The 23678-nt window shown below is 31.1% G+C and overlaps 2 protein-coding genes across 5 annotated transcripts; both read right to left on the bottom strand.

The window, feature by feature from the left end:
* Window positions 1-4631: 4631 nt before the first annotated feature.
* ASL5 (Lateral organ boundaries (LOB) domain family protein) lies at window positions 4632-5637 on the bottom strand. Its single transcript, XM_011082475.3, has 2 exons — window positions 5308-5637; window positions 4632-5092 (listed from the first exon to the last, which is right to left on the bottom strand). The coding sequence occupies exons 1-2, from the start codon at window positions 5464-5466 to the stop codon at window positions 4739-4741; spliced, it is 513 nt and encodes a 170-aa protein (XP_011080777.1). The 5' UTR covers window positions 5467-5637; the 3' UTR covers window positions 4632-4738.
* Window positions 5638-12179: 6542 nt separating this feature from the next.
* On the bottom strand, window positions 12180-19502 carry LOC105163997 (protein DOUBLE-STRAND BREAK FORMATION). 4 transcript variants are annotated; one of them, XM_088881874.1, is made up of 6 exons: window positions 19420-19502; window positions 19093-19300; window positions 18486-18629; window positions 16663-16981; window positions 15321-15527; window positions 12180-12470 (listed from the first exon to the last, which is right to left on the bottom strand). In XM_088881874.1, the coding sequence occupies exons 1-5, from the start codon at window positions 19482-19484 to the stop codon at window positions 15367-15369; spliced, it is 897 nt and encodes a 298-aa protein (XP_088738000.1). In that variant the 5' UTR covers window positions 19485-19502; the 3' UTR covers window positions 12180-12470; window positions 15321-15366. The 4 variants fall into 4 exon arrangements, with proteins under 4 accessions (XP_088738000.1, XP_088737999.1, XP_088738001.1 ...); XM_088881873.1 differs by having other exon boundaries at window positions 15334-15527; XM_088881875.1 differs by having other exon boundaries at window positions 15350-15527.
* Window positions 19503-23678: the final 4176 nt, after the last annotated feature.

Genomic DNA, 23678 nt, shown 5'->3' with positions numbered 1-23678 from the left:
AGAAATAAAAGAACTTGAGAAATGGAACTTGAAAAACAACACGTTAGCACTCCGACGCTCGAGTTAGTATTGAATTTAAGAGAAACTAATCGCAAGAAGTAAATTGTAATGAAAAATTGTGATATGGTGATCATATTCGTGAGAGAAATCGTGTCAAGAGTGAGATTAGAGTTCAAAATAAAAGTTTGACAGCAATATTCAAAGTCTGGAAGGTGTCCCACGCATGAGGACCAAACCTATTAGAGAGGTGTCCTCCTCGAGTGGGGGTCTACACGTTTCCTCTATTTTTGAAGAAAATGAATAAAAGTTGTTTAGATAAAATGTAATCGACTCTTATCCTCTGTTAATCTGTTAATGAAATCATATCTCCACGTTGAGGGGGATTCTTCATCGTTCAGGACTCCTTAATCAGCAAAGAGTCCTTTTAATTCAAGAGTCCAGGGTGTTGAGGGAACCTCCCTTGACTCGCGTCCTTCCACGTTGGCTGAGAAATAAGTTTGGTGATCCATGTGTATGCCACGTGGGGGTGCCCGGATATGGGCCTTGGGTCGGCCCCTTATTCCTGGATCATTTTTTTGGGCCGCCTTCATAAGTGCAGCAGATCCCTTCTTCCTTCTTCTACCGTTGTGGGCTTTGTTGGGCTGTTAAGGGCTCTTTTATTCTTCCTTGGGCAAATTGTTTTGGGCTATATACATCAATGACAAAAGCAATTTTTCATCGCAAACCTTGTGTAATGGCAGCGACTAGACTATCATAGCAAAAGATCGATATTTATGCTATTATTTTGCTACGAAGATGACATCGTAACCATAGTGAATTTTTTGTAGCAAAAGGTCATTTGCTACAAATTTTGTTCGTAGCGAAGCATTTGCTATGCCCGTATACACTACGGATGAAATTCGTAGCAAAAACTTTTTTACTACGAATATCATCCTTTTGCTGTGATTACTGCCTGGTAGCTAAAAGTCTTTTTTTCTTGTAGTGATTTTTTAGTTTGCTTTGCTTGTGAGTATATTTTACATTTTCTTATCAATGTTGGGAATTTGAACTCAAGCTAAGTTTCATAAAGCTTTGATCCTTTTTTTACTAACATATCTCAATCTTTCATGCCATCTCATTTATAACATTCAACATAAATAACCCTTCACTTAGAAATCCTTCCCCAATAACAATATTATATTTCTAAAGGCAAACTTGCATTTTCATACTACACAAGGAGTTTGCATATACAGTCTTGAACTTTATATTTAATCCCAAAATTTTGAAAATTGTGCATTTTTTATTCTTTTTTCTATAATTCCATTAAAATCTTAATAGTTGCCGTTTTTTTTTATTTATTATTTTTATTTCGCATTTTTATTTACTATAGCATGTGTCATTTGTTACCAAATTTGACACATGCTATTATAAGAGCTAGCCATATTAATGGATCCTTTCCTCACTCACAATCAGAGTCTTGGTCATCATCTTTTTGAAGTAAGGGAAAGATCTATGTGTATATTTTTATACATATATATATGTATATATGTTAATTCCTCACCTGTTAATTAATTGACTTGGAAGATCACAGACTTTGGGTCAAGATGAAAAGTGAGTTGAGTTGGGCTAGATCTAATTGAATCAATAAAAAATTAGGATAGTTTGGCCCAAGCCGACCTGAAATCGGATTGGTCTTAGGAATCAATACTTGGAACCAGCCCAACCCAGTGGCCCAAGACCACTTGGTCCTGGATCGAACCTAGGCCATGCTTTTTTCTTTTTAAGCTCATTATATATTCTTAACTATTATTTTTTATATATATAAATTTTCGTGTGATTTAATTTATTATTTATGTATTTCATAAGACATTTACAAGTTTAAGTAATTATTTATAAGATGACCTCAATATCATTAAAAAAAACAAAGAATACCACAAGTACATCCGCGCCTAATGCAGGCCTGGTCTGGGCTTCAATCGAGCCAGTCCATGGGCTTGGCCTAGATTTCAAAATGGACCCAATTAGAATCCACTTATAAGCCCAGAACCGCTTCAAAACTGGCCATAAATAATAGTAGACCGATCCTGAACTGAATTTTTTCAGACTAATTCGTGTTGATCGTTAACCGACCCAACCCACTATGCACCTTAAACCTGTGGGACTAATCCTCGTATATCCACAAAAACATACTTAAGACATTTACAAACATAATGTGTACTTCAAAACCAAATTAAGAAAACAAATAATTCCGAAAATTAATGTGGATTCCTAACCTCATTAAAATTGAAGAATATATAAAGAATAAAATACAACTCTCTTATGATATTGTAAATTAGTAAAGTACTCCTATACGAAAAAAATAGTAATTTATCTCCACGTGTTTTTTAAAATACAACAAGCTACCCCCTTATATTTTTTAAAATGAAGCAATTTACCTCCTTAGACAGGTAGGTAAATTGCTTCATTTTAAGAGAGGTAAATTAGTTCATTTCAAAAAGCATAGGGGAGCAGTGCTACTTTTTTTTTATAGGGAGTAATTTGTTCATTTGCAATATCACAGAGGGATAAATTGTTATTCACCCTATATATACCTTTATCTATACTAATATATAAGAGGAAATATTTTTTTGATAATGTGATGTGATGGTTTATATACATATTTTCTTATTCATAATATACTTTAAAATATAAAAAATTATTTATTATATGCACATAGCTAGGGACTGCGTGTCATGACGGCAATAATATAATTGAAGAGCACCCTATTAGTGTCTTCAATTTATTGGTATGTCATTTTTTATTTTTTAATATTTAATTATTTTTTTTCTTTTCTCAACTTTTCATTTTTCATATTTTTTAAAACAAATTAAATTGATTGTACACACATGTGAGTGTGCAGCATATGCTCGTATATATAAAGGCCTAATTGGAATTTTAGGTTTGTAATAATAGTCATTTGATACTTTAATCCTGTAATTTGATAGGATTATAAAATAGTACTTCACCTTTTTTAATTTGCAATTTTAAGACAAAGTTGGCCGAAGGGTGAATTCCCACCAATTTTGATCCCAACCAATATTTGTTCTAAAATTGTTAAATTAAAAAAAGTGAAGGGCTATTTTACAATGTTAATAAATTACAGGACTTAAAACATCAAAAAGAATATAATTACATGACTGAAAATGCAATTAAATTTGTATATAAATACATAGGTCAAGAAATAAGAAAGTTATTTGCAATAATTTTTGTACTTTTCTTTGGAAGGGTACCATAGGAACGTGCTATTCAAAGGTTTCTTGGACACTTATTTGTAGGCCAGTAGAGGAGGGGGACCTCGACCTTAGGGATATTTTAGCTCTAAATCGAGCCCTCATGTGCAAGCATTTATGGAAGATTATTGTGCAACAACAGGACTCGATCTGGATTGATTGGTTATTCCATACTCGACTTGGAGCTAACACTATCTGGACAGTCAGTAACAGAAGGGGGCCGTGGGGATGGCGGCAGATTCTTGCTCTCCAACCATGGCTTTTACCTTATATCGACTTTCGAGTTGGTAATGGAGATTTATTTTCCCTTTGGCAGGACCCTTGGCATCAATTGGGGCCATTGATTCATCACTTTCCTACTGGGCCGACCGTTACGAATATCCCTCGGGCTACACACCTACACTCAGTCATTGCGAACGGGGAATGGAGCCTGCCGCCACTCACTAATGGATTCGTGGCTATCATTCACCTTGTGCCTGTCATCCATGGTGAGGAGGATTGTATTATTTGGCGCTTGAATGGTGGTACTTTTACAATGGGGGCGGCGTACCACCTCTTTTATCCTCAAGGACCCAAGGTAGGTTGGACTTGACTATTCGTGGGTCCTTTCAAGATTCCCAGCAATCAACTTATCTTATTGCTTGTCATTTTAGGAAAGTTATCTACTCTTAACAAACCATGACTGCACCACACCGGTGGGGCATGTGTCCTTTGCTAAGACGGGATCTCTGAGATACATGAGCATTTATTCTTTTAGTGTCATTATGTTTTTCAGTGCATTGCAGATATTCGGAAGACTGTACGGGTCTGATGAGCTATTCGATCGTGGAATATTGACGTAGAGTGGATGTCGCTTAAATGGAGGGGGAAGCACGTCATCAACGCCTCATACCGCGCACTGTTGGCGTCGTTAGTATATCACTTATGGCAAGAACAGAATCATTGGTTCTTTCAGCATACTAGCCGTACATATGACACACTTGCTAGGGTTGTAGTTGAGGAGATTAGACATGTCATACTTAGTCATACCCTCCCCTCAGTAGTTAGTACACATGGATCTCTTGATTTGGTGAGGTCTCGACTGCTTGAACTATGTTGTTGTATTTCTCTTTTTATCTATTTTATGCAATTTATTATTACCAAAAAAAAAATAAGAAAGTTATTCCCTAGTGAAGAGAGGTGCATGCTAAGCAAGGACAAGAATTAAATGCAGATATTCTGCAACCAAATAATTAATTACACAAGCCCATGTGAGAGTTGCATTTTAATGAAACATCAGTTAATTATATATAGCTAATTACTTCATTTTTCATTTTTCTTTGCCCAAAAACAAATAAAACAATTAGGAAACAAAAGAGGGGCTAATTAAAGTCAATGAAGTAGTTAAGAAACTAAAGAAGTTGATATATTATATTAGTTAAGCTAGTTAGATGAAAATGAACAAACGTTAACCAAGCTTAATTAATTAGCAATTCCTAACAAAAGTTTGATCAAGTCCAAAGGGACTCTCTCTTGAGAGGATCCTGCATTACATTGCTCGAAGTTGAAGCAAAGCCAAAGCATTGTTGAAGGTTATTGAAGTTATTAGTGGCTAAGAGAAGAGATGATTTCTCATCTTGAGGTGGCGGAGGGAGGCCGACCATGGCCGCCGGAGACTGTTCTTGCTGCATCTGAATGCAGAGTATCTCCGCTTGAGCCACCGCCAGTTGCATCTGCAGCTGCGAGACTTGATTCTGCAAGTACGATATCGCGCCTACGCACCCGTACACGGGGTCCCTCATCCTTGCGTTCGCCTCGTACACTAGACTGTTCACCGCGTCTCCTCGTTGATGCACTGGAAGCTCCTGCAAGGAAATTCCCTCTAAATATAAACCACAGACGACGTGCATCCTCTGATAATAATTTACACTTGTAATGTGATTCTAATAACTGCTAGAACGTCTACTGTTTGTAAGGAAAACCCTTTTCGTACATGATCATTGATGGAGACAGTTGCTAATTTAAAGGGTTTTCCAACAACTATAGATACAAAATGAAACCCAAGGAGGAACGAACTTACCTGCAACATCTTGCTGACGTTGCTAGCACCGAAGACCTTGTGAACGATGGCGAACTTATGAGGGTCGTCGGGAGGGAAGTAAGGGGCGAAAATGCAGTCCTTTGCACAACGGCGCCTCAGCAATTTGCAGGAAGCGCAGGGCGAACTTCCTCCTCCCATCTTTTTTCTCCTTAGTGTGAGGGAAAATTACTCTCTATATATATTGGTAAAAGGAGGAAAATGTCAAAGCAGAAGATGAAGTTGTTGTGGTTTCTTTCCTCCCTTTTGCAGTGTAAAAGAGACAAAGATGATGTAGTTTGGAAGACAATGAAATGGGGGAAACCCTATTTATAATGGTGGGCATGGAGGTGTAGTAGCTCTAGTCCACACCACAAATATGGTATATATTGTCAATAAATTATATATGTGTACTTGCCTAATTTCAAATCTACATGAATTTCAATATAAATAAACAATTAGGGACCATAATTTTACATGTTATAAGAAAATATGAGTGCCACATTTCTACCAATACCCTAATGGATCAATCTACCTATATATATTATATAAATTAAATTCTCAAAATTAAGCTTGCTAGTTAATATTAATTACCATCTTGCTCGCAGTTGATTAGAGAACGTACGACATTGTTCAGGGTATTATGGTCATTTTAGATAGGAAACGTCATCTTAAAGAAATAAGAATCAACCGTGAAAGGTTGACCACCGTCGATGGCCATCCATGCAATATTTTGCTGGTTTTCCACATTGCTAGCTAGCTAGTAATAGTATATATATATATATATATATATATATATATAGATAGATAGATAGATAGATAGATAGTTAGATAGATAGATAGATAGGGTTAAATGTAATTCAGAAAAATGAGCAAAAATTTCTGTTATGAAAAATATAACAGCAATTTATCTCTTTACATTTTTAAAAAATGAGTAAAAAAACTCTAACGTGTTTCGTGAATAACTTACACCCTTTTTTTATTTTTTCAATTTAAATTTAAAGTGATAGTCTTGTTTAAAAATTGTTGAATCTTGATTTTAATTTAAAATTTAAATTTAACTAATAATTTAATTGTGTAGATTTTATCTAATATGAATCAACGGTTTAGATTTAATTAAATAATAATTAAAATTATATATAATATATATAATTAAATTTAAATATATATACTTATATAATAAAATATATGTATATGTATATAATATATAGATTTATTTATATATGTAAGACATATATATATATATATATAAAGAGAGAGAGAAAGATGCAATTGGTAGAAAGGGAAGGGGCGACGGCAGGTCGGGAAGCAAGAGGAAGGGGCAACCGAGTTGGGGAGGGGGCCGGATTTGGGCGACGAGGCTGGGGAATGTGGGGGGGGGGGGGCATGGGGAGGATGAGGGGATGGGGAGATATATATTTTGCTCTATTTATAAAAATATATGAGGATAAATTGTTATTTATTTTTCATCAGGGGTTTTTGTGCATTTTTCTTAAAATTGGTGGTGAAATTGCATTTTTTTGATAGCTTGAGAAGGAGAATTATCAAAGAAAAAAGAAAATAGTTTAATGAGAAATTTGAAATAATATTGTTTTGGAGAACAGGAAAGACAAAAGCAATAAATTGGTGGGAAGAACTAGGGCTAGGGTTTTGAGTAAAGTGCAGTATTCGAGGGGGGTGGGGTGGGGTGCGGTGGGGTGGGGTGGGGGTGTGAGAGAGATGGGTTCGACGTGAATGTTTGTTGGAGGACATTCACATTGAAACATCAAACATGTTTTTCTTTTTTACTTACCAAATACTACTAGACCAAAAACATAATAATCTATATATATTATTAATAATTATGTATATTAAATATTTTTTTATTTTGTCAATATATTAATGTTCGTAATTTTAATATAATAACAAATATCGTTATTGATATTTATAAACGTTGGTGAATCATTTAATGTAATGTAAAATTATTACAATAACGACAGCCAGATATATATATTGTCATGTTCACGAGAACCAAAAATGATAATTATTGCTTATTATAAATATGTTTGATTAGTATGATCTTTAAATTGTTGTTTTATAATATTCTTTTACTATTGTAATTATTATTTCTTGATAAAATTATATATGTTACAAGCCTAAAATCATGGTTGTGAAATATTATGGATAATTAGTAATAATTGTACATTGCCCTCATAAATGATATGTATTCAATTATAGACAATTGCCTAATTTTTTTAAAAGAAAAAAAATCAAATATTTGTATTTGAATTCCACGTCAATATTGTATTTTATTTTTCAAAACAAACACAAGAGATTAATTCGGTTATTTTTAATTTTAATAATGAAAAAGATTATATAAGTTCTTATTTCCAAATTTACAATAATTCCAATATTTTTTTTTCCGCATTACGTCGATTCAACCAATACATCACTATACTAAGAACGGTAAACAACAAATTATAATAACGCTCGATTCAACTAATACATGAATACAACTATAAATAAATTGCTATAACTCACGTGACCTCCGACGGGACTCAGACTGATCATGAGAATGAAGTCTTTAATGTAACATATCAATAGATGAATTTTAAATTTGTAGCTAGTAATAAATTATTTGAAGTTATTTGGATAATTTTAAATTTAAACGATTTGATCAGATCCATCAATTTTAAATCTTAATTATATTTTATCGAATATTAATAAACTTCAAATTAAATCGATATAAAATTATTTAAATATTTTCCTCCAAATTCTTCTATCAAGACTAAATTATTTATCCGTCGATCCAAATATAGCCTATATTTATATTGTTGTGCATGTGATTTGTAAACATCAAAAACCAACTTACATATATCCTCAAAATGTCAAACTTAATTAGCTAAAATATTTGAAATAATAACAATAATGATAATTAATAATATATAAGAAAGAGAAGCGAACATGAATTTATATGAACATGAAAAGCAATTAATGTGAAAGTTAAGAGATCCGACATAAGACTGAAATCTAAGAGAAAGTACAAACTTCAAAGACCATAAAAAGTCAGAAATAAATGCACAATATATATATATATTCCAACATTATACAATTCAAAGATATCACATGCAATGAAGCTATTAAATAATCAACAAAGTATATATAGTTGTAGAAATAATAATGGGAAAAGTATTATTTTAATCCGCTAAATATACTTAATTTTAATTTTAGTCCGATAATTATATCCATTTTTGTTTAGGTCCAGTAACTTACGAAATTGCTTACTTTTAGTCCTCTGATAGATTTTCGGACAATTTTACCCCTATGCAACTTTGAAAGGCAGTTTTATTCCATATGCACTCATAGGGGTAGAATTGTCTACCAGAGGACTAAAAGTAAGCAATTTCGTATGTTACTGGACCTAATGTACCTCAAAAGATATTTGTATGAACTTTTATCATCTAATACAGATGTACCTGTAATTACAGCTACGACTTCAAAAGATAGTATTTGTAAATTGGCAATTGAACTGGGGACGTTTGTGTATTTGAATTTAATTTTGGATGATTTAAGTGTAATTTATCCTAATTAATAGTAATCACTACAAAATTATTATTATTATTATTATTACTACTATTATTATTATTATTAATTGAAAATTGTGATGATGTTGTGGTTATATATATATGGGTAAAATACAGTTTGTCTGTTGAACTATACTTGATATATATATATATATATATAATATTTATCCCTTTAAACTAATAAATATAACACTTATCTCCTATAATTAAATTTATGGATAATCTTGCGTTTTTATTATATATATAGTTCAAAATATTTCTTTTTCTAACAATTTTGTATTCAGTTTAATTAAAAATTTCTCAATTGAAAAAAGTATCTTCTAATTATAATGAAGTAATAGAAAATTAGTAAATTAAATAGTTTGAATGATATTATATTTTACAGACTCAATATTAAATAATGAATGAGTACAAAAAATACACAAAATAATTTCATAAATTTTTTTTATTAATTCGGTAATAAAATTAAGCTATTAACTATATATTCTTTTAGATAAAAATGAGTAATTAAATGGTTTTTTAAATATAGTTTTTTAAAAAAATATATGAAAAATGTTTTTATATTTATTCACCTTTTTTCTAAAAATATTTAGCTTTTGGTTAAGCATATATATATATATATATGTCAATTTCTTGTAAAACAAAAGCATATACAAATTGTTGGTTATATTATATTTTTTTGTGTATCTACCATATATATTTCTTTATACTCCACTTGTAATTTAAATTCTTTTTTTATTAAAAAATTAAATTAAAAAATAATTTAATATGCAAAAAATTAAAATATATATATTAAAAATAATATATAATTATTCAAAGCATGAAGGGTATTTGTGTCCAACCAAACAAAACATATTTTACCCTCTATATATAGGTATGAGGAGGAGGAGGGGTTTCTGAAGCTCTACTAATAAATTAATAATGAAAAGAAAAACATGAGATGGGATTCCCTCAACCTCTCGCATTTAATGCTCATCACATGATTCCAAGCTTCTAATCTGCTCTTCTCAGGACATCACTTCTCTTTCCCCACAATTCTCTCTCTCTCTCTATATATATATTCGACGATAACAATTTATTCCATATAATATTGAAAATGAGCACATTACTCTACTATAAAAAAATTATAGCAATTTACCCCACTATACTATTTAAAATGAAGTAATTTACCCCCCTAAATCATAGAGGGGTAAATTGTTATATTTTAAAAAATATAGGGAGGTAAATCGCTATTTGTTTTTTCATAAGAAGGTAATTTACTCATTTACGATATCACAAGGGAGTTGCTTGCATTTTTTTCTATATATATTCTCTACGTTTTCAATAAACGTACTATCAAAATACTACTCACTATGTATATATCTACGTATTTGTTCTCCAAATATTACTGGAAAACATGTTCTCCAAACATTACTCAAATGTTTTCCTTAGTTTATAAGAAGGTAAGTTACATGAACGTTGTTCGAATTTAGGTGTAATTACACAAATATTATTTTATATATTATAAAAGTATAAATACACTACTTAAAATTGTAATTGTGATTTACATCAGTACATTCTCAAGGAAAAAAGATTATCGAAACACCGTCCTGAAATATATTTACATTGATACCTCCTCAAAAATATATTTATAATTTTATAAAAATATATATAAAAAATATTTGTATAATTAAACATAATTAATTAACCTCATATGTGTGGAATCCCGTTATCAAATCAAGAAGGGCTATTAGCCTAACAACTTTTCATGTGTTGTCTATAGTCTTTTGCCATTGTATGAATCAAATTGATCAAAAATAATTAGAATTTTAGAATTATAGGACTAATAAATTTTGAAAATCAAATTCATGCAAGACAAAAAAATATCACCATTTGAGTAATAAGACTAAAATTACCCTAAAAATATCCGAAATAACTTAATAGATCGATTAATCACAAGACAGATATAAAATATAGGGAAAAATACAATTTATCCTTCTGCGATATGAAAAATGAACAATAAAATTGTATGAAAAAAGAATTAACAAATTACCTCGTGTTTTCTATTTAAACTATTCATAGGGGATAATTTGCTTCATTTTTCAAAATACAGGGAATTTATGTACTGAATTTTTTTACTTAATTTCCGATATCAGGTCGGATAAATTGCATTTAACCCATAAAATATATACCAGAAATAAAATTCCTTTTAAGTTAAATTATGGACTATATATAGAGTCTTGAATTGTGTATATAGGGGTGGGTGGGACCCCATTTGTTGAATTGCTATAGTAGTAATAGAATCAGCTGATGAAACGCGTATTTTCAGTGTCAAACATTTCAAGTTTCAAGCCCCCACCCCCTACCCACCCCTAGTGTGATGGGGGGGGGGGGGGTTGGGGTGTGTAGGTAGACAGGATGAGAAGCTTGTAAAGATAGTTTAATGTGTGTGGGAAGTGTGTTTTTCTTGTTTGTTAGCGGTGAAGTTAATAATGAATAAAGTAAGGAGGAAAACAGACATCTTCACCGTCTTAGAGAAAATAAAAAACGTGCGACCTCCGATGCGTTTTACATTAAATGCGCGCTTTGTGATATGGAAGATTCGATTCTTGGGATGTGGATGTTTTTCAAACACTTTTACAACACCACTGTTGGGGTTTGGGTTCGATTTCTGATAATAAGACTCACATATATATATATATATATATATATTGGGACTTGAGAGTCATTTCTTAGTTTCTGAATAATGAATTGATTGAAGTCAAAAGTTATAAACTGTTTTCTACCAACTTTTTGCTGCTTATTTGGTATAACTGTAAACACTAAGTTGTTTTCCAGAAAAATTACAACTTTAATGTTATTTCTACTTTTCACTTTTATTTTCAAACACTCTCGATTTTATTCACCACTTAACTCGTAACTTTTTTCTACGAATTATTTCTATTACATGAGCGAAAACGTGCTACAAACACTCGTATAAAATTTGACAACATTGTGCGTTTCATGAAGAGGTTTGAGGTCATAGGTTCGAGTTCCACAGGACGTGTGGGTATTTATCTCAAGTTGTACATGATACATATAGTATTTGTGATAACCTCGTTGAGTTATATGATTTTATGTGAACCATCGACTCATAGAACATTATCCTGAGTCTGCACATGCCATAATATTCCAGGTCGAGTCAAGATTGAATCATTACAGAATTTGACATATGCTTTGTGGTTAATATAACAGTCAAGGGAGGGCATTTATGTAAATTCTCACATATTTAATGATAGACTAGAGAAATTGTATTGTTCGACCGATTTTTTTTTTAATCGAACAACAATGAACTACTATTAATTGAAACAATCATTTTTATCGAAGATAATTACAACAACATATCATATCCTGATCAACAATATCAGATAAATTAAATCTAGACAACTCCTACTATACAGTAGAACAATATCTTACGCATATAGTGGGGGTCCGAACCCATAATTTTAGAAATCTCGATTTCGTCAATTAAATTAGACCTTATTAACATCGTCTGACCTAATTAAGCAGGGAGCTGATGAGGTTGAGGAAGAATAGATAAGCACGTGAGCGAGCGGAGTTGGTCATGAGACAGTGCATATATAGCTGCAAAGGTAACATTTGTGTAAGAATAATTAAATGCAGATTCCCTGTCATATGTTTACAAATTAGCAGAATATAAAAAAATTGAAGTATTTACGACAGACAGACTGACTGCACTCACTGCTTGTGTGGTAGGTTCATTCATATTGTAGGAGACCCTCTGCTCACACTACTGTACTTAAAATATCCAATCTACTTATTTTGCAAACAAGTGTAGAATCGGAAACTGAATTGAGAAATATTATTCAGTATTCGATTCGATTTTAATTTTTACGGGTAGTTTAATGAGTCGTAGCGAGTATCAAGATATTGTTTATATTTAATTATGAAATAACAAGTTAAAATATCAAAAAGAAATCAATTTTTACTGATTATAATTGTACCGTATCTTTAATAATTTATCAAATTTTCTATTCGATTTAACCAACGGAATACCCCTAGAGCTCGTTTCCATTAAAAACGTTCCCGTTCCTGTTCCTGTTCCAATCAACCCCTCTAAGGACAAAGGGCATGGACTAGGAGCGGTTTTTCTTTTATTTAAAAACTGAAAAAATACTCTAAAAAACTGGTAATGAATGGACCAAGTCTGCCTTGGAATATTCTATAAACAATTAACACACTTCCTAGACTAAATTTTTGGTATAGGAAAAGAACGCAATTTACCCTTTTAATACGATAAATGAACAAAAAATAAATAAATACCCTTTTAACCCATTTTTATATACGTGATAATGCTCTTCCTACTGCAGAATTGTTGTACCATAATGGCAACAAACACATACAGTTTGCTCTTCTGCATTGCTTGTCCGGAAAGCAAGAAATGATGTCATTTTTTAAGGAAAATGCTAATCAAACAAAACATAATGAAAGGGGAAATGTGCACCTCCACCTATGAATTATTAGAAACTTAATAGGGATAAATAGGGTGTTGGAGGCATATAATTAGAGGTTGGGAAGGGAAGCATATTATGAGCTTTGCCATAAATATTGGAGTCACAACTAGGGCTATAAATAAGTCCAGCTAGACAAGAAATTTTGGTACGCACTCGAGTTCAAGCTTTTTTCTTTTCTTTTTCTTTTTCTTTTTTTTTTAATTTTTATTTATAATTAATTAAAAGAATGTTTTAAAATATTTATTTATTATGTTAGATTGACAAGCCCAAATTATTTTTAACAATTATTCCTAATTTTTTAAATTATTAGATAATTTTAAGAAATTAATAATTAATATAAAATAAATATATATATAGTAATAATAATGAACTTACTAGCTTGTTAATTAAACTTATTTCAGTATAGAGATTAAATATGTAAATAAAAATATCATATTTTATCATTAGCTAATTTTAGAATATGTGATATTATTTAATAATTATAATATTTAATTTTGAATATAAAGTATTGAACATAGAATCAAATATATAAAAAAATTAAAAAGCTAGCGATCCAGAACAAAATGTTTTGAGTCGAGATCAAGTAGTCAAGCTTAAAATCGAGCCGACTTGTGAAGCTCAAAGCTCACAAGCAGACTCACTGTTTGCCACCCCTAGTGAAAACAAAATGTTTTGAGTTCGAGATCAAGTAGTCAAGCTTGAAGCTCGCGAACAGACTCAACTTGTTTGCCACCCCTAGTCAGAATAAAATGTTTTGAGTTCGAGATCAAGTAGTCAAGCTCAAAATCGAGCCGACTTGCTAAGCTCGAAGCTCGCGAGCAGACTCAGTTTGTTTGCCACCCCTAGTCGGAACAAACAACACAATAGAGTTATGGGTTGAGTGTTGGGTAACAATGAGCTAGCTATTTCCACTCCGAATTGATCAGCTGCTCATAGAAACAAGGTTACAATTGGATTGAAGGATTTGAAATAATGGATTTTCATAACAAATTCTTTGAATATATTTGGACAATCTTAAATGCAAAGGATTTCAAATTCTTCTATTTTAATTTTAAACTAGGTTTTGGTGAATATGGATGGATTTCAAATTCCTTTCAAATGGACTCATTTGAAATCATTTCTCTAAATACTTCAAATTCAAATCCATCAATTTAAATGCAACTTAATTCTTTTATGAACGAATTGTCTGCCTTTTATTACTAATGTCTTGGACAATGACATTTCGAGTGTATATTAATCTCTTTAAATTGTGTTCCAAGGCCGAAGTTTGTTCTTAAATCAAATGTGTAATTTCCTCCGATCTCTTGAAGCAAACTACAAAACACCTTAAAATATAATATCAATGTTATGAAAATTTGATGCCAAAAAAAGACATACAACCTCATGGTTGCAAAATTTTATCATGGCAAAGAACTTTTGAATTTGCTTAAATCATTTGGATTCTGTTGTATGTATCTTATAGTGTTTGTTGTATGTGGTGGAAACCCCTTCATTATAGGTGTAAGCGACGACTAGGTAGTTTGAATTCAAACCTATTGGGTTTAAACACTATGAGCTTTGATATGAACATATTTCCTAACAAAGCGTACTTAAATATGTTTTCGTCCAATTAGCCAATTCAAAAATTTTATATATATATATATATATATATATATATATTCTCTATCTTATCAATCCATCATCCATAAAGCTTAAATCTGATAAGGGCATAGTGTGAATTTATTATCTTGAATATATGTAAAGATCAAATTTGCTATAAATTTTAATTCGAAACTCAATTATTAATCAATTTATTTAAGCTTTTAGTTGGTAATTTATTCCAAAATATTTTGATGTCAACAAAACATATTGTCAAAAGTAGACATTTTCTATTGCCAAAACTGCAGATCCAGAGTTTGAGCTGTGTCTATATTCCAAAACCATAAACAGAAAATAAAGAAGAAATGAAAAAAAGCAATACGTTGAGAAGGGACCTGGATCAACTCTTGCCTTCATCAGGACAACAGTTATAAACATCGGCAGTGATGCAATTTCCGCATGTTGTGCTTTCTGATCCCGCTTCTAAACCGAGAGCTTCCAGAACTTTGTGCTTCAATGGAGCTGACCAATTGTGGTGTGCTCTGCTCGAGTTCTCTTTGCCTTAGGTACAGTGCTGCCTGCGCCTGGACTGAATCATCAAAAACACCACCATACAAAGAGATTGAGTTACGTCTCACGTAGTTCCGTGACTAAATAGTGTAACAATTTTATTACGGTTACATTTATAAAATGCTTTCAATGCAACAAAAGCTATGTTAAGAATACTAATCTTATTAGTATACTTTAAAATAGTTAAATATATTATAGAGCTGTGTTTTGGTCAATAATGTACAACGCGGTATGGATGTGTATTCTAATCTAGTTTCATCAGATCCAAAATGAAACAATAAGTCAAGTATTTCTAGCAAGCTCAGATAATGCTGTCAACCTCAAGGATTGAACTATTCAAGTTCTAGGATGTTCAAAATTTACACTTCCACCGTTTCAGTTTGATACCTCTAGGCTGCTAAAGGAATGAAGATAGAGGCAGTGATGCCACTATTCATGAAACTCAAAGCATCTGCCAACTTCAAGAGGCTAAAACAAATATGTACATGCACACTCTCCATGCCTCAGTGCTAAACATGCCAAATAGGATATGCATAATACTGTCACCAAAAAGAATCTCCAACAACTAGCAAACGAAGATTTTGCAAAACCCGACACTTGTACTCTTTTGCATTTGAATGACTTCTTTGTCTCTAAATTAGCTGAACTACAAGTCAAAACTGCATGCCTGTAGTTTGCAACATCTATAAGCAATCTTGATGAAGTCTCTTTAACTTGCTTTCAGAGTTGTCTGAATATTCTATGTCTAAATGCATTAGACGCAATGTTAAAAGTTTTGCCTGCCTTTATTAGTCAAACAGCAGAATCACTATAGCATATTCATTACCCTAATTCATTTCAAGTCCATTGCAACAATGTCCTTTGTAGTTCTTTCCTTCACAACATTCAATAACTCAATTATTTGTTAAGAAGACTTATAAATGTTCAGTTCAAAAAGACATCATTGGGACCACAATCAGATATCATGACTCTAAACACAGATATATGCACCAAGATCAGATACTCAGACTGGCCAGCGCAAATGGTACCCCTCACGGCAAACCAGTCTAGCGTCCATGTTCGCTCTTGTACTTTTTCCAAGAACATACATCAAGTCCATTGCAACTAATGAACTTAAAAAATCAACAAAGAAACTGTGACCTCAATCCACATACCAGATTGTGAAGAAATTGTAAATAGAGCAGCATCCTTCACTCTTTCGATTTTCCTGATAGCATGCATATCATTGAAGACATCATCCATTTTGGGGTTAGCCACATGATTTGCCTTAGAGCACATGAGTGCCTTTTCACATGCCTTCAACAAAAAAGAAATAGCATAAAACCTAAAATTAATTACTTTCAGACTCCATGCAACAACTTCCACATGAACATTAACTGAATAAAACAGGAGAAAAGGATATAGCAACTCTAAAGACAAATACTGATGGAAACGAAACTCAAAAGTTTGTTTTTCATGTCCTGCAGAACGTACCTGCACAAAGTATAAGGATCAGTGTGCATGGACGGAAAACTGAGATTTAATAGACCAGGTTTAATAACTATGTATGCTCAAAGTAGATAAAACAGCAGATTGGTTATGAGCATAGTCCTAATATCAGTGATAGTTTCTCATTTTGATTCAAAAGAATAACATAGGAAACCATAAAGATGACAACAAAATCAGGAGAAACGAAAAGAACTGATGGCCTTTTAGCCAAAAGCAAAAGTAAAATTCAGAACAATTTGCCAAAAATTTTAAAATGTTCCATCCTTACACTGCAAAATTGATCTTCAGTTAATTTCAACAGATATAATGTTGTAAATCTTGTTTCCATGGTGCAGAAAATGTTTTGAACCTATTTTAAAGGCAAGTGAAGCCGATTGCAATCGGACAGTTGCTATAAATGTTGCACGCACAGTTCATAAGTGCAAAAAGGGGAGTAGATTTGCAGGCAGTAAAAATGGTTGTAGAGTATGGTGGAAGGCGAACAAGCAGGCAATAAAAAATTCTAAAAAGAATCTATAAGTGGAAGGCGTTTTTGGAAATTGAACCGTACCACTAGAAATTATCCTAGCAAACAAAATGGTTATATCAATTACACTTCCTTACCCCTTTCTAATACATTCATGAAAACAACAAACACATTTTACTACATAATCCTATCACAAATTTAATTCCCCTCTATCCTATTATCCAATTATCCCTCCCCGAAAAGTAAATGATCCCTAATAGTTTATATAAGAACCTCAAATACAGTTCAGCAAGTAGAGTAGATAACAATCTTGTAGCATTTTCTCAAATTTGAAAGGCATAGAAATAGAACAAGAGATCAGTAAGTATAATAAACAAGGAGAAGCAATAAATAGTAGGCAGTGGAGCTCAAATTGTCCCCCCCTCCCCCAGAGGAACTTAAATAACAAATGCAATCGTCACATTAATAAGTACGTAATGCATGTGCAGCTCAAAGATTGTGTTAGGGTTTTCCTAGATCCTTAATTACAAACATCTATCTTGGTTGTGAATATCCTTGTGTGCCTCAAGTCAGCAACACAAGAACTAGAAGATGATCCTAATACTTGATTATTACTAATAAGCTTTTCTGGACAACAAATAGAGATCAATTTCAAAAGGTCGAAATTGTCTAACTCAAACCTGCTGCAGGACATGACAATCACATTATCCTACTCCATGCAAAAAGATTGTCATGAGTACATTGCAAATTTCCAGACAGATATGAGGGCATGAGATCTAATTGCTGGGATGTTGCACGCAGAAACATATCGAAACATTCATTAAACCATTTTGCATAGTTGATAGCTCAGAAATCATGAAATATGTATAAAATTGCACAAGGTGACTTAATTTTGTCATATCCACATCAGCCTAAGAGATCCTAAAAATATGAAAGATCCATTTTTTGGTATCCTTGTGTATGATGAATGTTTGAAACAAAGTGAATAAACCAAGTTGCACATCACTAGAGTTCACTATTTACCTGGTTTGCAATGGAATGGAATCCATTCTCAACAGATTGCTCAGCAAAGGTGAACCATTCTTTACAATCAACTTGAAGCTCAGGGTAAGTGGTTGCTTTCTGTTCTCGCAGAGTTAATGCTTCATATCTCAAGGCCAAGCAACTCTGTCAAAAATCCAATTGCAGAATTCCAAGTGCAGGAATTCAGAAACTGGTCCAAGCATCCATCACAAATGGCACTTTATAAAAAACAAATCTATCACCAATGACAAAAAATTTTAGAAACATACGCACATAATTTCTCTTTCTGGAGTGAAAGATGCAGACAACTTAAATACAAACGAAGCTAACAATTGTCAAATAATAGAAGCATTACCAAATACTATATCAACAACACTGGAAAGTAGGGCGACGCAGTTACATTTATAAAGACTAGACAAATTTTCCATAGAAAATGTTCGATTAAGTCTTCATCAATATGAATATTCACAATTCAACAATTCTGGTCTCAACCAAAAAATGATCCGCGGATTCTCAAAGCAATCGATTTTTAAATGAAAACATATTGCAACTAAAATGACTATCAGACGCTATTCAGACAATAGAAACAATGAATAAGAGCTAGTACCTCAACGTCACCAATTATAGCAAAAACATGAATCAGAAAATCAGCACACAGAAGCTTAATCTCAACAGATTCTTCTCTAATTTCTCGAACAATAAGAAGACATTCATCTCTCATGAACTGTGTCAAGGCCGATCTGACTCCAATCAACGACTGCACATCCTTGGAGACCAAAATCGTTTCCAGAATTCGAACAGTTACATCATCAAAGCTGACACAAACGAAAGAAGAAGAATCAAACTTCAAATGGTCTTTTCAAATATACTAATGATAATCAGATTGAATCACTCTGGAGAATGAAAAAAAAAAAAATCACATGAAATTTCAGACCTTCGGCTTTGGATTCGAGAGCGAAAGAGGGAAATTTGTTGCTGGAGTGAAGGAGAGTTGGACATTTCAAAAAGAGGCGGCAGTTGAAGATTTAAAATCTCAAAAACTTACTTACCTTTACTTTTAAAATTTGAAAAATCTATTTTACCCTTATAAAAATTACTTTTTAAAAAAAAATAAAGAAAAATTTAAAATATCAAAAATTATCATCTGTCTAATTCTAGTTTTACTCGTTCATCGAACTTTTTTTATTTTGTGTTCTAAAGTACTTGCGGCCCATTTTATTTTAGTTTTACTGGTTTTAAACCAAGTTAAAAATAAATTTATATATACATAAAATTACCACATTTATATAATTATTATATATATATATAAATATATATCAATTCTATATTTTTTTTATTAGTTCATCAGCATTTTTGGTTTATTAATTGTATATTTTTTCAAGTAAATATATAAATATATATGCATGTATAAATTTATTTTTTAGTTGATTTTACAAGCAAGTGAAATTAAAATAAAATAAAATTCCAAGTATTTTAGAGTTACGAAAATAAGAGGAGCTTGAATAAGTTTACATATGAATATAAAATTAATTTTTGTAATCCTAAAGTACTTTGAGCTTATTTTATTTTAATTTTACTTGTTTGTAAAATCAAATTAAAAACATATTTATATATGCATATCTATTTATGTATTTACTTAAACAAATATACAATTGATAAGACCGAATGAGTTGATGAACTAATAAAAAAAATATAAAACTAATATATATTTACGTATATATGATAATTTTGTACATGTTCAAATTTATTTTTAACTCGATTTGACAAACAAGTAAAATTAAAATAAAATGAGCCATAAGTACTTTAGGATTACAAAATAAAAAGAGCTCAATGAATAAGTGAAACTAAAATTAGACGAACAGTGATTTTGACATTTTAAAAAACTCTTTATTTTTTTTTTTTCACAAAGCAATTTTTGTAAGGGTAAAATGGACTTTCCCAACTTAAAAAGTAAAGATCATAAGGGGTTTGAAGGTCCTAGTACTTTAGAAGGTAATTAATGGGGGTGGATACTTGAGGGATGGTAACTGTATTCAACCCTTATATTAATTTAATGGGTAAATAGTATATTTGGTTTCTTCAATTTTCGTTTAAAATCATTTTTAGTCCCTTAAATCCATTTCTTGACTTTAGCATCTTTAAACTTTAATTTTATTTCAGTTTAGTCCCTCTAATCATTTTCCGACAAAATGTGACCGGATTTTGACTCTTTGGAGGGTAAGCTGGTCAATAAGTTTGATTTTATTACTGTAGTCCCTAAAGGTTGTAAAACTATCAAATTAATCCTTTTTTAAACGAAAAAAATAATTCTTTTTATATTTTTTATGTTGATATTTATAACTATCTTATGTGAATAATACGAACTTTGAATTCTTATGAACATAACAATAATATATTGCTTAATTTGAAATAAATAGTCTATTTTCTTCTATAGCCAAAAAGAAAAACTATAAATAAAATTATTAGAACTCATCTAATATGAAAATATAATTTAAAAAAAACTAAGTTAGTAATTTTTTTATTTTAAGAGTTAAAGATAAGTCCGTTAAACCTTAATAATATTTATTAAATATTTAAATTTTTGAATAAAAAATTGATAGATTATACTTTTTTAACTAGATCTTGGCGGATTTCATATATATGTATTTCATCTTTAGAGGTTTTCTAAATATACAGTTCCATTTTATAGAAAAAAGTTTAGAAAAACCTCTTAAAATGACTTTTATATATACTTGAAATCCACCAAATAATATAGTTAAAAGTATATTTCATCATTTTTTTCTTTAAAACTGTAATTTTAAAGAACAAATAATCTAACAATATAAATGGCTAAAAGTAAAAATTCAAAATACTTGGTTAAAAAATTGTTAAATGCTCTAAAATAAAACATTAGCATCATATAAAATTGTAATATTAATTCAAGGGTTTACTATCCTAAGACATTAATCGGAGAGTGTAATGCTGTCCCAAAATAAATGAATTTAACGGCCCATTTTATATATGTTGTTTGAAGAGGATGACTCATGGTTTAAATAGATAAATATATTAAATATTTTATGTAATATAATTGAATTGTTCAATATTTTGTTCAAGAGATAAATATTATATTTGATATATCTGGTTGACTGATTTGATACTATTTATTTAATATTTGTATAATTTTTTAAAAGAATAGATATCTAATATTTATAGAGGATAATCCACATGGCGCAAACTTGATTAACTATAAACAGACACTTCTAATTGATCGATACATTCCAATTTGACACCTACTATTATAGTAGAGACAATACCTACTATTTAATGCATACAACATTCCACACATAAGACGGAGTTCAAACTCATATACTCTAAATAAGTAATTATTGTAAATAAAATCACATTTTCACAAAAAATGAGATTTAATCTATTTAATCACAAAATCAGAACCAAATATAACGGAGTACTTAAACAGAACTTTTCGATGAATTCATAATTAGAATTGCAATATTTCTCTATATTTGATCATAAGCCTAAAATTATTGTGATAGAAAAAATATTTAAAGAAAATACATCAATACTTTTATCGGTAAAACCCCCCACTCTCACTCCATCGGTAACAAAGAAGAAGTCCAGATGCCCTCCTCTCCACCGGTAAAACCTTCAAAATCACTTCATCTTCTTCATCCTCTTCCCATTTTAAGGCTCTCACCTCCATTTTCGCTTCTCTTCTCACCAAAAACACAAAGGAAACAAAATCGTCAAAACCACTTTTATGGGTTTCGTTTCCTTTTATTTCCATGATTCACAATGCAAAAGTTGCAGAAAACGTTGGATGGATTGCTAAGAGAGTTACTTTTGATTCAGTTTTAGAAAAGATCAAGTATGTATTAGGATTGCAAAAATTTTCTCATGTCTACTAGGTTGTTGAAGGTTTGTCCCATGAAAAATGTCAAATTTCTTGACAAACATGGTGCTTCGCATTTCCAATGAACAATATATTGTTTTTCTTTCTAGATTTTACACCAATTCATGTCGTTTTTCTTTGATAGAATCGGCCTCCTTTGTTGAACTGAATGTACAATCCACAGGCTTATTGGGAATGTTTCAGGGTCCTGTAGAATATAAACCTAGGTTGATTTGTAGGCCACAATTATGTGATTACGGGGTTCTTGTATCGCATCTATTTTTTCTTGGATCGTCTATTGTTTAACCTTCATTTCTGCAGGTGGAAAGAAGTTTGAAGTTCTTTAACAATTGTAAATACAATTTTGGTGCTTCTAAATGATAGCATTGGATATTTGTTGTTATTTATGTACAAGATAAAGGATAAATTTGATATATGAGGCTCCTAATTATGTATGCTATTACTCCTTGCGGTTCGCAGAGCATAATGGAATCAAATCACTATTTCTACACGTTCCTCTCTTCTTTTTTTTTTTTTAGTGAATTGTAAGTTTTCATTCATCCAGTAATATTTACAGAGTACTCCGAGCATACTCGAAGAGATACAAAATGACCCATACTATACATTCCTCTCTTCTTGACTATAGATGAGGAGACTCAAATGCAATTTACTGTTTCTCTGTTGGAGGTTCTTGACTCTTTATATTAACTTTTCAACAGTTTCAACCAAAGTCTCAAAATTTCAATAGAGATGGAGTGAAGGTGAAGGGGACCATAAAAAAGGGTTTATGACTCCGAAGTGAATATATCTTCCTTGTATTGTGGAATGGGTGGACATTTTTGACATTTGAAATTGTATACTTCATTATATTTTTTACAACTATACAAAAAAATATACACTATTATATTTATAAATTTAATTATAATTTTTTAAATAATATAATTTTAATATTATGATTTTTTAGACTTTAGTATGTTATTAAAAATTAATTTATACAAAATTCAATTAAATGAATTTAAAAAAAAATTGTCCTAGTTGTAATTTTAAAATCACGACTTGGTGTCGTGATTTGAGATAGGGACTTGGACTTTTTTTTTTTAAAAAAAATAATTTTAACTCAAGTTGCGGTTAGATTATTAATATATTTAAAAAAATTATATAAATATAATTTTTTTATTTTTTTTGAATAAATAAATAATTAACCCCAACATTATGCGGAGTACTGAACATAACCTTATTCAATTATTCAAATCCCAATCCAAAACAGAAACGTGCCCTAAGCGATTCAGTCATCTACACGGTAAGAT

This window comes from Sesamum indicum, linkage group LG6 (assembly GCF_026168435.1).
Source record: "Sesamum indicum cultivar Baizhima isolate 11 linkage group LG6, ASM2616843v1, whole genome shotgun sequence".
Classification (NCBI taxonomy): Eukaryota; Viridiplantae; Streptophyta; class Magnoliopsida; order Lamiales; family Pedaliaceae; genus Sesamum; species Sesamum indicum.
Note: the sequence above shows the minus strand (reverse complement) of the source record. Positions and strands in the feature narration are given on the sequence as shown.

Coding starts and splice junctions, on each gene's coding strand:
- ASL5 (XM_011082475.3), bottom strand. CDS start 5,466: ATGGGAGGAGGAAGTTCGCCCTGCGCTTCCTGCAAATTGCTGAGGCGC. Junction 5,093..5,307: donor ACGTCAGCAAGATGTTGCAG/GTAAGTTCGTTC, acceptor ATTTCCTTGCAG/GAGCTTCCAGTGCATCAACG.
- LOC105163997 (XM_088881874.1), bottom strand. CDS start 19,484: ATGTCCAACTCTCCTTCACTCCAGCAACAAATTTCCCTCTTTCGCTCT. Junction 19,301..19,419: donor TCTCGAATCCAAAGCCGAAG/GTCTGAAATTTC, acceptor CGTTTGTGTCAG/CTTTGATGATGTAACTGTTC. Junction 15,528..16,662: donor TACAATTTCTTCACAATCTG/GTATGTGGATTG, acceptor TTGATGATTCAG/TCCAGGCGCAGGCAGCACTG.